General features: G+C 41.3%; 1 protein-coding gene across 2 annotated transcripts in view; it reads left to right on the plus strand.

Moving 5' to 3' along the window:
• Positions 1-2,415: 2,415 nt before the first annotated feature.
• KATNAL2 (katanin catalytic subunit A1 like 2) overlaps positions 2,416-15,819 on the plus strand; it is a 39,633-nt gene continuing 26,229 nt past the window's right edge. The window contains exons 1-8 of one of the 2 annotated variants that reach the window (XM_065406648.1): positions 2,416-2,427; positions 6,538-6,608; positions 8,152-8,318; positions 10,281-10,320; positions 10,770-10,899; positions 13,202-13,300; positions 13,866-13,964; positions 14,926-15,003. In XM_065406648.1, the coding sequence (XP_065262720.1) occupies positions 6,544-6,608; positions 8,152-8,318; positions 10,281-10,320; positions 10,770-10,899; positions 13,202-13,300; positions 13,866-13,964; positions 14,926-15,003 (678 nt within the window). In that variant the 5' untranslated portion in view covers positions 2,416-2,427; positions 6,538-6,543. Of the gene's footprint in view, positions 2,428-6,537; positions 6,609-8,151; positions 8,319-10,277; positions 10,321-10,769; positions 10,900-13,201; positions 13,301-13,865; positions 13,965-14,925; positions 15,004-15,819 lie in introns of those variants that run through there. The other variant, XM_065406647.1, reaches the window with a different exon arrangement.

A 15,819-nucleotide genomic window follows, 5' to 3' on the forward strand; every position in this document is an offset into this window, starting at 1 on the left:
TAAGCATCATCAGCATGGAAGCATGTCCTCTGGAACGATAGCTGAAGCATGAAGAGGCATTTGAATCTTTAGTGCATCTGGCATGTAAATATCTTGCGACACCGGCTACAACAGTGCCATGCGAACGCCTGTTCTCCCTTTCAGGTGACATTGTAAACAAAAAGCGGGCAGCATTATCTCCTGCAAATGTAAACAAACTTGTTTGTCAGCGGTTGGCTGAACAAGAAGTAGGACTGAGTAGACTTGTAGGCTCTAAAGTTTTGCATTGTTTTGTTTTTGAGTGCAGTTATGTAACAAAAAAACTACATTTGTAAGGTGCACTTTCATGATAAAGAGATTGCACTCCAGTATTTGTATGAGGTGAATTGAAAAATACTATTTCTTTTGTTTATCATTTTTACAGTGCACATATTTGTAATAAAAATAATGTAAAGTGAGCTCTGTACACTTTGAATTCTGTGTTGTAATTGAAATAGATATATTTGAAAATATAGAAAAACATCCACAAATATTTAATAAATTTCAATTTGTATTCTATTGTTTAACAGTGCGATTAATCACGATTAATTTTTTGAATTAATCGCGTGAGTTAACTGAGGTTAATCGACAGCCCTAGTAAATTCCATTTCTATTCACACAATGTCCAGTTAGGAGTCTAGCTATTCATTTGTTTAGCTCTTCATACCAGATTTGTATGTGCATAAGTGGCATTTGCACATGCTGATCAGACACATGCAATTGTTTACACGCAGCAGCAAGTCCCCATCTTTGAAATTCAGTCCTTAAAGATCAAACTCTACTAGACAAGCAAGCCCTGGGGTGAGTCTTTAGGACCGATTTCACTGCATTTAAAAAATACTAAATAGGATCATTTGTTCAAAATATTGTATATTGATATTAAATAAATATAATAATTTTTATTTTTTAACCAAATGGGAGCCAAAGTTATACTGTTCACATTTAGATGCCTTCCAAACTTTAGTGGAAACTGGTGCTACTAACTTAGTTGCTTGAGTCTGGGTTTAGAAATATCTGATCTTCCTGTAGCCCCAGGTTCAAATCCCAGCCAGGTTGGCCAACCTCTTCTTTCTAAAATACATTCCCTACAGTTGATAGTTTTTTCCAGTAAGATCTTAAAAACCGAGGGCATATTTGGTCTGTTTGGGCATTGAAGACCTTGTGACACTTCACATCAGAAAAAAAAATGTGAATGTCTTTGCTGAACTTTCCCCTCTCGCTAGTGTGCATTATGCTATATGCTGTGTAGTGCTCCTCCACACAGAAGTAGCTGCAACGGAGTGATTATGTATGTAAATATTTTGTAGTGCACTTTAGGATAAGCGGGACCATTTAAATATTTATTGTGAAGTATTAATACTACTCAGGCCTTTCATATGTATCTGTGCTGAGGAACATTTGTAAATACGGAACTGACTCCTTGCCCGAGTTATAGGGAAACCTTACTTTGGTCACCCTGCTTTAGGAGTTGTCTGGTCTTGCAGTGGTTCAAAATGGTTAATTTTCTTAAGTAGCAATTTCTTGCATGACAGCATAAGCTAGTGTTTCCAATACAAAGTTGTGACCCTAGGCACCTTTGTATTCTCACTGCTGCAATAATTATACAAAATATGCCTTGTGAGGTATCATATAAAAGCTAATACACTTTATTAATATCATTGTAAAATGCATGTGTTAACATTATAGGTGAATTTATGAATTCCCTATGTATAATGTTACTAGAACATGTTTAAGACCACAGAGCCTCACCTAAGTAAAGGTCATAAACAGGTCCGTCCTAGACAAAGGAATGTGAGTTTACCTCAGTTTACATATTAGCAGTAAACAAAACCTTTGACCTAAAGCAGCTGGGGTTCTCCTGATCCTGAATTCAAGAGACAGAATTAACATGACTCCTGCGCCCCAGAGTGACGCAGGAAACTGAAACCCCAGAAGGCATTCCTGTTTTGTAAGACAAAGACAGCCCTTTGGTGATATGACTCCCATCTTTATCTTTCATCTTAGGAGACAAAGAAACCAAGTGAGTTGATCTCCATGATGGGTCCTGGCCAGGCTGGCCAGTAAAAGTGGAAAGAAGACTGTGTTACAACTGGACTGAGGGTGGTCGGACCTAGTGGCCAGAGCAGGAGTTGGGAGTCAGGCACCGGGTGGTCAGAGTCCAAGATAGGTCAGAGGGCAGACAGAGGCTCAGGCATTAAGAGGCAGGCAGGGTCAGGTTACTGGGAGGACAGATTCTGAGACAGGCCAGATGGCAATCTGAGAGCCAGGTATCAGGAGGTGGGCAGGGTCAGGCACGAAGTTAGTTACAGAGAGCAATTGAAGAGCAAAGTTGAGGACAAACCAAACCAGGGTCAGAAGCTGGAATCTAGGTCTATTGCAAGCAGTGTCTGGAGCAGAGACAGGCAGGCAGTCTGTGTTGTTCATGGCTTCCTGGTTTAAGTACTGGTACTGACCAATTGGTGGACTGTGACGAGCCACCACTTGGTCATGCTGGGCAGTACTTCCTGCTGAGCCTAATCTCACAGGGTCCTCCCATGGGAGCCCACCCTAAAACTTCAGTGGTGATGCAGAGGTGTCAGCAGCCCAGAACCCCTATGGTCACAGGGTCCGGTCCTGCAGGTTCTTACATCACCCCCCATTTCGGGCAAGTGCTGGTTCAGGCTTGTCTGGGTGAGCCTTCTGGAATTCTTCCACCAGGTCAGGGGCGTGGACATGGCAGACAGACTCCCATGTGTGCTCTTTGGAGCCGTAGCCTTCCCAGTCCACCAGATAGTACAAACGGCCATGTGTCTGTCAGGAATCAAGGATGACATGTACTTCGTATTCCTTGTGACCTGGATTTCAACTGATGGAGGCAGTGGTGTGGTTCAGTTAGGGAAGGTGTGCTCAGTGTAGGGTTTCAGAAGGGAAACATGGAAAACTGGGTGTATTTTGAGAGACTGGGAAAGCTAGAGTTTGAAGGTGACCGGCTGTGACCAAATGTACTCCTGTATTTATACCCTACCCACTATTGTAATAATCTTTGTACAAAATATGCCTTGTGAGGTATCATTTGAAAATTAATAACTCACTAGTCAATAATATAATGGTGAAATCTATGTAGCAACATTATATGTAAAGTTCTGAATGCCCTTGTATGATGTTAGCACATGTTTAAATCCATGTAGCCCTGATGAGACAGAAGTTGTTAAATAGGTCTATCTTAAACACCAAAATGTGTGTTTACCTCAGTTTACATATAAGTAGTAATCCGGGTCCTCAGGACAGCAAGAGGGGGTAAACTGGTTCCTTAGAGACAGAGGACAAGCTAACGCCTCTAGACAGGTGTCATAGTTGATTGGCCATCGCCTGTCAAGTGGCGATTGTTTGGCAACAAGGAGGGGGCGGGAACAGATTGATCTGCACTTTAGCAAGTAACAGCAAGAAACTTCTTTCACCATGAGACTCCATGTCTACATCCTCACAGTGGGAAGGAACTTTATCTAGGGGTAATCCTTAGGAGAATGCATGTCAAAGGGTGACTGGACTATAAAAGTGAGGGTCAAAACACCCCAGGTTATCTCTCTTTCTTTTCTTTCTTTCTTTCTCTCCCTCCCTCTCTCTCTTTCATCTAAGAAGACAAAGGAACCAGCCTTTTAACTTTGGGAGGGGACATGATCAGAGAATTTGGTCAGCAATGTTTCTGGGAACATGTGGTAAGGATTTTACCTTGAACCAAGTCTAGTTTAACTTTTAGCTTCTAGAAAATATTTTATTTCTATGTCTCTTGTACTCATTTAATATCTGTTTGTAGTTAAATAAACTTGTTTTATTTTTTAATCAGCAGTAATCCAGTGTTGTGTTTAAACTGAACTGTTTGGTAACTCCAATTAAGGTAGCAAACTGTTGCATATTGACCCCCTACAGGGGCCATGGACATCCAATCTCTGAATGCCCATGGGAGGGCTGGGCAGTGCAGAACACAGGTTTGGGGGGAAATTTGGGATTCAGAGTGTGTTGGGGTCACCCTGCAGGTAGTAACTAAGGCTGCTGGAAGCCAGAGTGTGGCTGGTGTGTTGCTGACAGCCTGGTGGGGTCAGAGTTGCTGGACTAGCTATACGCAGACACTCAGGGAATGCTGGTACGCTGTTTGTGAGAGGTCCAGATTTAGAGCTACAACACCAAAGCATTGTGAGGAACCCAAGGTTGAGGGGCAGGAGGTGACACAACCCCTCACTGGTCTGGATTACATCCTGGAACATGACACCAGGTTAATCTGCTGCCATATTGGGAAGGGTCCAAGGAACTGGTGGTCCAATTTGCGGGAGGGTCACCTGGTCTGGAGGTGTTTGGCGGCGAGCCACACTGGCATACCATAAATACTGGAGCTTCTTGTTGCTGATGGTTACGTGCCTCTTATAGGCCTTCACTTCTTAATCTAAGTGGTTTTTGAGCTCTTCCTCAATGAGGTGAATCTATTGGTTCCAGTCGGTAGCAGCAGGTGGAAAGGGAGGTGGAATCCATAATTAGCAAAGAAGAAGCTCTGACCTGTGGAGGCATGGTTGTTGGTGGTGTAATAAAAATTTGGATATGGCGGGATCATGGACCAGTTGTCTTGATCTTAATTTACAAAGCATTTCAAATACTGCTCCAGTACTTGGTTCACCCGTTCAGTTTGTCCATGTGTTTGGGGGTGGTATGCAGTGCAGGTAGATGTGTGGATGTCCAATAGCCTAAATCAGGGGTGGGCAAACTTTTTGGCTTGAGGGCCACATCTGGGTATGGATATTGTATGGAAATTACAGAGGTGGGGGGAGGGGGAGTCATGGGATGTGGCATGGCGGGGAGGGAGGGCCTCTACAGGGGTGGTACCAGGGACTCCTAGGGGCCCTGCCGGCAGGACACCAAGGTGGCTGTACCAGGCACCGCCACAAGCAGAGGCACCCTAGCTGGGACGGGTGTGGCCCCATGGCGGTTTCAAGAGTCTCGAGGGTGGGGCTATAGGAGACCGGGAAGGTCCAGGCCGCGGTGATTGGCTGTTGAGGAATGAGGCGAGTCTCTCGGAGGAGCAGTGCCTCAGGGATTGGTCGATTGAAGGAGGTTGTGGTTCCTAGTTGGACTTGATTAAGGGCAGTATCCTGCGATGCTTCTGGCCTTGATCGTTGGCCAGTTCTGGGCAGAGGCTGGCACTTCTGGGATTGGGCACGTAGGGGCAGGGTTCCGATCCCAGAAACAGCGCGGTGAAGAGTCTGGATAAGCAGTGCCGGCCGCGCCTGCGCAGTGTGACTCTGCATGCGGGAAGATGGTGCTCATCCAGGAATTGTGAGTCGGGGGCTGGGAAGCACTGGGCGGGTGGAGTGGGGCAAGCCCCCGACCCCGCTCCCTGGCTGGAGTGCCAGGCTGGTGGAGTGGGGCAAGCCTCTGACCCCACTCCCTGGTGGCAGCTTGAGGGCCAGATTAAAAGGTCTGACAGGGCAGACGCAGCCCACAGGCTGGAGTTTGCCCACCCCTAGCCTAAATGCTTCATACCAGAAGCAAGAGGTGAACTGTGAGCCTTGGTCAGAAATTATGTGGTTGGTAAACCCATGGAGCCATACCACATTGTGCAGTAGGAGGTGGGTGGTAGTCTCAGCAGAGAGTAGCTGGTTGCTGGGGATGAAATGGGCCATTTGGATCAGGAAGTCCACAAATGTTTGGCCATCAGATGCTGCGAGTTCCACAGTAAAGTCTGTGGATTCATCTGGATTCACTCTGGGGAAATGATGTACTCCAAAAATTTAATGATGGGCCAGTCGAAGGTGCACTTTTCCGATTTGGTGTACAAACCAGGCTTCTGTAATCTTTATCCCTTTTATTTGGTATCACTTAATCCATGTTCTTTTGCTAATAAACTTGTTTTGCTTTCATTATAAATCATCAGTGTGTGCTATACAAGTTCAGAGAAGTGTGTGCTTCTAGAAAGCTAACAGGTTGGAGTGATTGACTGTCTCTGTAAAGGTAGTGAACCTAACACTTCTTCTGTGAGGGTCCAGTCAGAGGGACTGGTCCCTGCTGTCGGATGAGTTTGGGACGAATTCGTGGCTGGAATCATACCCAAAGTCAGCCTTCAAGGAGTAACCAGGTTGGGTAAAGCCAGGGTGAGGCTTGTGGGCTGCTGATAATCTGTTAGGGTCAGAGTTCTGGATGAAAGCTGCACAACCACAAGACACCTAGGGTTACCAGATGGTAACCAAACCCCTTACTGGCCTAGCTGAACCCCAAAATTTCACAAAAGTACAAACAGTAAAAAGAATTTATAATTCAAACTATTGTTTCTATGAAAAAGCTTTTATCCATCCAGGATGCCTCATAGTGTTCAAAAAATTACAGTGGAAAACCATTTTACTTCTGTTTTTTGACTGCAAGCTGTTTTATAATTCTTACATACTGTTGTCTTTATTTAATTGGATTTATTTGGCCAGACTACATTTTGATGCTGTTTGTAGCTATACATAGAATCTGATTATTACGTTTGATCTAGAATTCTGTCTTCCTTCACAGGATGAGATGCGGACAGAAGCTCGTCGAAAAAATCTTCTCATTCTAATTTTGCATTATTTAACAGCGGAAGGGTATGTTATCTAAACAAAAATACACTACAGTTGTTTATTTATATGTGTTTCTGGTCTTTCATGGTAATATGCACTTCTGCCCTCTAGTGGATGCAATGGAAGGCCTGCCCTGCTAATTATATTGCTCTGAAGTGTCTCTAATACTAGCATATAACATGGATATTTTACTTTTAAATTCATTTTATTTATTTCAATTTATGGAATAAAAATAAAAAGCTTGTATCTGGTGTTACTTAGAAATTTTTTACAATCATCTGTAAAGGCTTTTTTTTTTTAATTGGGGTTGTGCCCTTTATGATATGTAACAAAGATCTGAAAGGTTTTTAAAAAAGCTTTCTCCATGTGTTTGCTACTAATACTAGGAATATCAAGTTAGGTCTTTTGGTTTTGCTGGAGAGGACAAGGACAACAGGGGAGGCTGAGGGTGGGCTTACATCAGGTATGTCAGCATTGAGCTGTCAGATTCTGTAATTGTTTTGTACCATGAGACTTGTTGCACACATGCACAATTTCCATTACTTTTAATGGAAGTTACAGTAACACAGAAGGAGGTACATATATGGGTTTTAAAAGGGTATAAATGTATTTAGTATGAAAGCGTAATGATATAATGGAGTAAATTTGGGACTGGGAATCAGGATTCTATGATTCTATGATTATCCTGACTTCCACCAATTTATTGTGTGACTTTGAACAAGCAATTGGGTAAAATTTTCTAAAGCTCTGGCCTTCCTTTTTCTGGTGTAATTTGCAGTTGCAAAAAATTGCCCCCTGCATTTTTACATTTGTATTTGAATTGAAGGTGCAAATCTTGGTTCTTCAGCTTTTAACTCTGTGATTTGCATTGAAGTGAGGTAATAAGTAGTATAGATTGTATGATTTGCACCTGGATTTGATTTTATGGGTGCAAAAGGGAAGGTACAAATTTGCCAGCCCGAGACACAGCCATTTTGAATATTTACCCCTTCATCTCTGCAGGCCTGATTCTGATCTCAGTTACAACAGTGTGAATCTTTATAGCTAGGAATTTATTCAAATAGTGTTACTCTAGGTTTACACTGATGTAACTGACATCAGAATCTGGCCTGCATTTTACCGATGGGGAAACAGAGAGAGGACAAGTCTCTCTCAGAGGCATTATGAGGATTAATTGGTTAATATTTGCACAATGGTTTGAAGATAAAGGGCCAGATATACCACACTGGTTATTCTTATTTGTTTTTAAATTAATTGATATGAGCTAATAATAATAATAATGAGGCAGGATGGTTAGGTGGACAGGATTCAATTCTGGATGTCAACAGAACTGGGTACTACTAGTCACAGCTGTGTTACTAATTTGCAATGTGATCTTATGTTGAACTTTTGGGAAGCACTTTGAGGCCTGTGAATGAAAAGTGCTTATAATTGTTACTGGTTATTAGTTATGTGGGGTTGCCACAATTTGAACTATAACACATTTCCTTGTATGCTATTTCTCTCAAAGAATTTTATAAAATAATGACATTCAGTTTTATGTTCTTTGCTCTTTTGAAATGACCAGGTATGTTGATGCTGCAAATGCTTTGGAACAAGAAACCCAATTAGCTTTACGCCGCTTTGAAGTTTGTGACAACGTTGATCTTGAGACTATTTTGATGGAATATGAAAGCTATTACTATGTAAAATTCCAAAAATACCCTAAAATTACCAAAAAGGCCCTAGACTCTGGTACGTGGCTGTGTTCCAAAAAGAAAGCTTTTGAACTTCTGTTTCTCATAATTTTAAAAACATGTGAGCACTAAAATACCCAACACTTCTCAGACTTATCCTTATTTAATGTTATTTTCTCTGTCCCCAAGCTCTCAAATGATTATAGAGCTAAAAGTCTAGTGGTTAGAACATGGGACTGGGATTCAGGAGACCTGGGATCTGTTTCCTTTTCTGCCTCTCACTTCTCTGTGCTTCAGTTTTCTTATCTGTATGAATGGGTATGATGATGTTTATCCATCTTTTTTTAAACAACTTTGAGATCTACAGGTAAAAAAATATCTAAGTGCAAAATATTATATAGATATTTTCTCATTTTTTTCCTCTTTGGGTAACAATATTAAGAATGCTGTACTTCTGATTTTATTTTCAAATACAAAATGAATAACTAAAGGGAAACATTGTAGCCTAGAGGTCATCTAAGATCATTCTTCAAAGTTTATTCCCACCATTATTATTATTCAATTTAATGTAGCACAATGCTTTACACTAAATGGTATCTACCAAGCAAATAACAGGTCCTTGCTCCCAAAGACGTGCACTCCAGAGGCACAAGCAAAGGCAATACTGTATGAGGCAAGTCAGAACAGACATATTGAGATCGGACCGTGAGACCTTGAGTGTTCTTGAACTTGTGTGCAACAGGTGGGTTACAGAAGGCAATAAGAACAACAATACAAGCAGAGGCAAAGTTATGGAGTGTTGATTGTTCGAGAAGGGGATGAGTGGGCAGAGAATATCTCCAAGCAGTTTCAGTTGCTTCAAAAGCTTATTAGGAAGTTTGAAGATCCCAGGTAAATGGGACGCTACTGAAGTATATAAAAATAATAGCGCCTGCATGGATTAAATGCTTTTAAAACCCACCAATCATATTGACATTCACAATGATGTAAAAGATCAGTAGTGGCTGAAAGCAAGTGGTGTGTGCATCTGAGAAAGATTTACAAACAGGGTCTAGTGTTTGAAGTTAGTTTTAAAAAAGTCAATCCTACAATGTATAAATGATGGACTTAATTGCAAATCAAGGATAATGGGTCCCATTGCAGAGCATTTGTTAGATCATATTTACAGCCAGATTGTGATTCCCTTACTCAGACTCAGTAATGCCTAAGTTCCCAAACAGTCTCACTGAATCAGTGCCTTGAGGAGTATCAGAATCTGTCCCTTGTAATATTCTATCTATAGATACTAGGGGGAGAATGCTAATGAGGTACAGAACCTTTAATCTCTGGATCACTGGTTCTAATCCAGGCTTTTGAGTGACCTCACATTCTGGTGTGTGTGTGTGTGTGTGTGTGTGTGTGTGTGTAAAAATCTTATATCAGGCACTCTTGGAAAATAACTTGAGGGTTGATGGAGCATCATCAGGTTGTGACATTTTTGTTGTGATGGCATGTTGCAGCTTGGCAGCTTTAAGGCAGAGTGATTAAAATGGTGTGAGACAGCACTTTGTCCTAAGGATGGACTCTTAAGTGTTATTGGTTGCAACCCTAAATCTGTCCTAATTTGGCAATGGGTAAAAGTTACAATGCTGTATGTGAAATGAGTTTAGTGGGCTCAATCCAATTCCTAGTGAAGAAAGGTCCATGTCACAGTAACCAATGTCGATTTGGCACCTTGTTTGAAGTCTCAGGAGAGAGACCAAAGACTGAATGGAACTAAAGACTTAATAAGCCTGAACTACTTTCTCCACTAGTCATGTCAGGATTGAGGCACTTTGGCAGGTTTACTCTGTTACTGCCGGTGTTGTACCTGCTTTATAAGGTGACTTTAGTTTCTGAGCTTCATAACCTCGCAATTTTCACAAGCACAAGGTTCACTCAAAAATGTTTTTAAAAGAAAAAATGAAATTTTCTTTCTTCCTTGACCATGGCATCCCACTCTTATTTATTTCTAATTTCAATATTTATTTCGCCACAGCAGAAAATAAACAGCAACCAAGAAATGGAGGAAAACCAAGAAGGTAAGGCAAAAGTCATTTGGGCTGGGCACTGGGCAGATGATTTTCCCCTAAGAGTAAAACATGGTACTGTTACACTAATGCTTTGATACCCTGGAGGTACTAAACTAACATACCAGTGAGCACGCTGGAAACTAAATGGTGGAATTTCAGTTTCTTTTAAAAAGCTAACAAAATTTTAGATAAGACTTTTTTATTTTATTTTTCAACCTGATTCATAGATTGCTAAAGTATCTGAAATGTCCCCTCCATTATCACATATAAAGGGTTAGGGTGGGGTTTTTTAAAAGCATTCAGCATTGACCTCAATTCATTGACTTCAGTGGGACCAAAGTTAGAACAACACTGTATTTTCTGGAAAATCCCACCATTAATCCTTCTGTCTTGTGAGGTATGCTGGAAACAAAATGAGAAGTTAAAAATTACACCCTGAAAGGCTTTTTGTATCCTAGGACGGCAAGTAGCTCTTCTCATAATCTTCCTAGGATCAACCAGCATCAAACTATGCAGCGGCCATTATCAAAAACCTCATCTGGGAGGACAACAGAGCCTAAACCATCTAGCAAGGACAGCCCCAAACAGGTTCAAATGTGTTGACTATGTTACATTGCAATTGGGATTGATTTTATTTTATTTTGGACCAGGATGGTGTGTAAATTAGCTGTTACCACTCAAGAAAGAGATCTTGGAGTCACTGTGGATAGTTCTCTGAAAACATCCACTCAATGTTCAGCGGCAGTCAAAAAAGCAAACCAGAATGTTGGGAATCATTAAGAAAGGCATAGATAATAAGACAGAAAATATCATATTGCCTCTATATAAATCCATGGTACGCCCACATCTTGAATATTGCGTGCAGATGTGGTCGCTTCATCTCACAAGGTTGGGAAAGGTTCAGAAAAGGGCAACAAAAATGATTAGGGGTATAGAACAGCTGCCATATCAGGAGAGGTTAAAAAGACTGGGACTTTTCATCTTGGAAAAGAGACTAGTAAGCAGGGATATGATAGAGGTCTATAAAATCATGACTGGTGTGGAGAAAATAAATAAGGAAACATTAGGCCTTGTCTACACTATGGGGGAGATCGATCTAAGTTACGCAACTTCAGCTACATGAATAACGTAGCTGAAGTCGACGTGCTTAGATCTACTTACCGCGGGGTCCACACTACGCTATGTCCACGGGAGATGCTCTCCTGTTGACTCCCCTTGCGCTTCTCGTTTGGGTGGAGTACAGGAGTTGACGGGAGAGCGATCTGCGGTCAATTTAGCGGGTCTTCACTAGACCCGCTAAATTGACCGCTGATGCATCGATAGCCATGTGGCGATCCCCGGTAAGTGTAGACAAGCCCTTATTTACTCCTTCTCATAACACAAGAACTAGGGGCCACCAAATGAAATTAATAGGCAGCAGGTTTAAAACAAACAAAAGGAAGTATTTTTTCACACAATGCACAATCAACCTGTGGAACTCCTTGCCAGAGGATGTTGTGAAGGCCAAGACTATAACAGTTTTCAAAAAAGAACTAGATACATTCGTGGAGGATAGGTCCATCAATGGCTATTAGCCAGGATGGACAGGGATGGTGTCCCTAGCCTCTGTTTACCAGAAGTTGGGAATGGGTGACAGGAGATGGATCACTTGATGATTACCTGTTCTGTTCATTCCCTCTGGGGCACCTGGCATTGCCACTGTCGGAAGACAGGATACTGGACTAGATGGACCTTTGGTCTGATCCAGTATGGCTGTTCTTATGTTCTTATGATATAGTCAATAAGAGGCTGAGAAAACTTTTGGAGGTTTGTGAGTAAAGAGTTTTATTGCTTATGTAAGTATAACAACACAGGAGTCCAGTGGGAGATGCTATCTGGGTAAGATGGTAGCGGGGGGGAAAAGGCACAGAGAGGAAATAGAGGAAAAGAACATCTCACATTGGACCTAATCCATCAGCAAATGAAGTCAACCGGTATCTTTCCATTAATTTCAGTGGGCTTGAGGATTGGTCCCATAGTGCTAGAGATAAGGAATTTTACAGACCAAGGAAGGTCAAATAAGATGTCCAGTCTCAGTCATAAACACATTCACACAACCCAGTCTAACACATTTGAGTTTTGAGTTTGTAAGTGTAATTTGTCACTGTGGTCTTTTGCTCTTTGGGGTTGAGTCTGGCAGGGCTGCTGACCATGATGCTTTGCTATTAACTATGTGTTAAGGTGAAGTAAGTCAAGGGGAGCAGGAACACCAGATGGTGGCCAGGCAGAACTCTGTGCCTAGCATGATTCTTGAGGCATTGAGTAGGTGGCGGAGATTGTTTTCTTAAAATCCTTGGGCACGTGTCTGTGTTAGGGGCTGGATCTCATGCCTGACCCTGCTGTCACTTTTTTGTAAGTGCAGCAATTTAGTACACAGCAGTAGCACTAGTCATGGATAGATGTTGGAGTAACTTAAAATCCTAAAATGGCCCATCATTTGCATTTAAACAGATGCACTGCTCATTCTCTACCTCCTCTTCCAGTCACGTCTGTTATCCCTTCTGTACCCCAGTGCTCAGTTCATGGTGCTCATAGAGGTTTCTTCTCATTGCTGAGCACTATGCTGATTTCTCCATACTATATAGAAAACTCTCTGCAGAGGAAACGAGTGAATGCTGAGTGCTAGAGCTGTGGCTCTGAATTGCTTTCAACAGCTAGCCAGATTGAGACCTAAAGACGCACATAATAATGTTACATACTAACATCAGGCATTATTGGTACAAGTTCAGTGGAATATAAAAGTTCAGCTGAAAAATCTTACCATCTGGGCATGTGTGAAGGACTACGGGGAAGTCTAACACTCATCTGCTTGGAAAGAAATTATGTTTTTCTAAAACTGATTTTTCTTTAGGAGAATGACAATACAGTTACTCGGGAGCAAGCTGATTTTGGTTTAAATGTGTCAGCAATCAACAGAAGTGGTGGAGGAGAAAGCACTCACCCAAGAAGGGTCAGTAGAAACTTTCTATGCACAAAACACATCTACGTGTATGAAGAAAAACAAAGAAGTTGTACACGAAGGTTTGATATGACTCTTCTGTACGTTTACATAAAATACTTCTTCTGTGTGGCTTTCTGAGGTCTCCCATGTGTTTGCTGGTGGACTGTAACTTTTATCCTTAGCCCATTATTTGGCATAGTTAGTGCACTCTGTATAGAACTAAGGAACAAGGTAGAAATAGAATAGAAAAGTCCAACTCCTAATAGTAAAAATGGAAGCTGAATGTATAATTTTTTTTCTGCTGCTTGAAAGTGGTGGACAGATCGTTTTGTAGTTAAAGCACAGCATTGAGAGTTGGGACACCTGGGTTCTTTCCCCACTGCTACCATTGACGACTTGGGCAATTGTCAATGGGGATTCTTGGGCAGAATTTGGCCTGTTGCCTTTTGTAGTTGGAGAGCTGTCATCCTGTTAAGCTTGCTTTGTACTATGTAATTCCTGAAGTTTTAACTGTAAAATCAGATACTTTATTTAGATAGGATAAAGCCTATTACATCATTCTTTTTTCTTTCAGGGCCAAATAATTGACTTCCGTGGGATGATCCAAGATGCTATCAAAGGCGCATCAAATGAAGTAGCCTCAAACAGCCTTAATTGTGATCCAGATCCTTCAGTAAGGGATTATTATTTCCATCTAACAAAATTAACTTTAGAAAAACTATGCACTGAACTGTGCAATGGGGAACAAAAGTAAAATAAAATACCATAATTGACATGGTCCCAACTTCCAAGTTAGTAAAGAAGGGTTTGAATTTCTGGAGTGGCTTATGTCCTTGCTGAAAAAGCAATGAATGGACACTAACACTAGTCTAATCTGTTGACATTATTTACTTCCCGAACAGGGATGTTTGTGGCAAATACAAATCACATCTTATAATTCACAAATGTAGCACAATTTTCAGAGCTCCACAAAACAGATCTGGGTGAAATCCTTGCCCCTGACTTCAGTAGGGACAGACTATTTCCCTCTGTGTTCAAGTTCCAGCCAGCAGTTTCTTCTGTCTCCAAATTTATGGCAAGGTACTGACGTCTCTCTATCTTAGCCCTTCCCCAGGACACTAAAATCTTTGGGGTAGAGGTTTTTGGTCAAGGCCACCGCTGCCTGCCACAAGCCAAAGCCACCAGCAAAATCACCCCTTCTCACCCAGTCTGGGGCTGCCTGTTACACTTGAAAGGAACTTCATCCTTTAAAACAGCACATGAGAAAGTGTGATAACAGTCGTTTATATTCCTCAAGGGCCTTAATCCCTGCAAGTCAGGTTCTGCCATCCTTATGCTGATATAAATAGAACTGTTTGTGGAGTAAGGGAGCTACTTGCTGTGAGTAAGGGTGGCAGAATCCAGCCCTGAGTCATAACTTCACCCATTAGGACTTAGGGAGATCTCCTATAATGGCTTACTCTTAAAAGAGCTATGGGGGCATCTAAAATATGACTCAATTCAGTGTCATTGTTATTATTTGTACCTTTAACATTTTTTGCCTCAACATGTTACTGTTTTGAAACTGCTTCATAATTTGTATTAAAAATTTACTGAAATAAATTGTTGACATCCACTTACTTCTGTCTTTTTAGGAACGATTGTTAAAACCTCTGAGTGCTTTTATTGGCATGAGTGGTGAGATGAGAGAACTTGCAACGGTTATAAGCAGAGTAAGATTGGATCTTCATTTCAGTCATTTAGAGAGTATGGTTACTGTAGGTGTCTGAGAATGCTGTTGGTTTCTTTTTGTTGGTAAGGTACCAGGCCATTTTTTTTTCCTGGTGTATCTCCATTAAAATTTTATCAATGATAAATTAGACCCAATGTGTTTTTCCCTTTCTCGCATGTAATGATGCTAGAAAAGCTTTTTTCCTGGCCTAGAACACACAGAAATAATTTAGAACACTCATCCTCATGGGGCTGGGGGATATACTGACCACTCCATGCTGTTGGAGCTGTACTGACATTGTATTTCCCTATGTCCTTTCTATAGAAACTGTATATTAGTCAGCTGTAAGGAAAACCTTTAATATATTACCAAGATGGCTGAAGAAGTCAGTGACATGGATTAAGACCCTGATTCAGCAATGTGGTCCCAATTAAGTCCCCAACGAATTATATTAAGGATGTGATTTTTCTTTTTATGCAAAAATTCATCTGTGGAACGCACTGCCACAAAATATTATTGAGGCCAAGATCTTAGAAGGATTTAAATGGATTAGATAATTTGATGAATTGAATGAAATTATCTGAATGAACTCTTCAGGGCATAGACTAATTATTATATAGAATGTTCTCCCTGGGTAGATTATTCCATAATTATCCATTAAGAGTTTCTTGCACCTTGCTCTGAATTATCTGATACTAGCCACTGTTGAAGAGATGGATCATTGGTCTCATCCACTATGGCCATTACTGTGTTCCCCTTAAAGCCAATGGCAAATCTCCATTGGCTTCAATGAGAGCCAGCCATAAATAGTGTTTTT

Source organism: Emys orbicularis, chromosome 6 (genome assembly GCF_028017835.1).
Source record: "Emys orbicularis isolate rEmyOrb1 chromosome 6, rEmyOrb1.hap1, whole genome shotgun sequence".
Classification (NCBI taxonomy): domain Eukaryota; kingdom Metazoa; phylum Chordata; order Testudines; family Emydidae; genus Emys; species Emys orbicularis.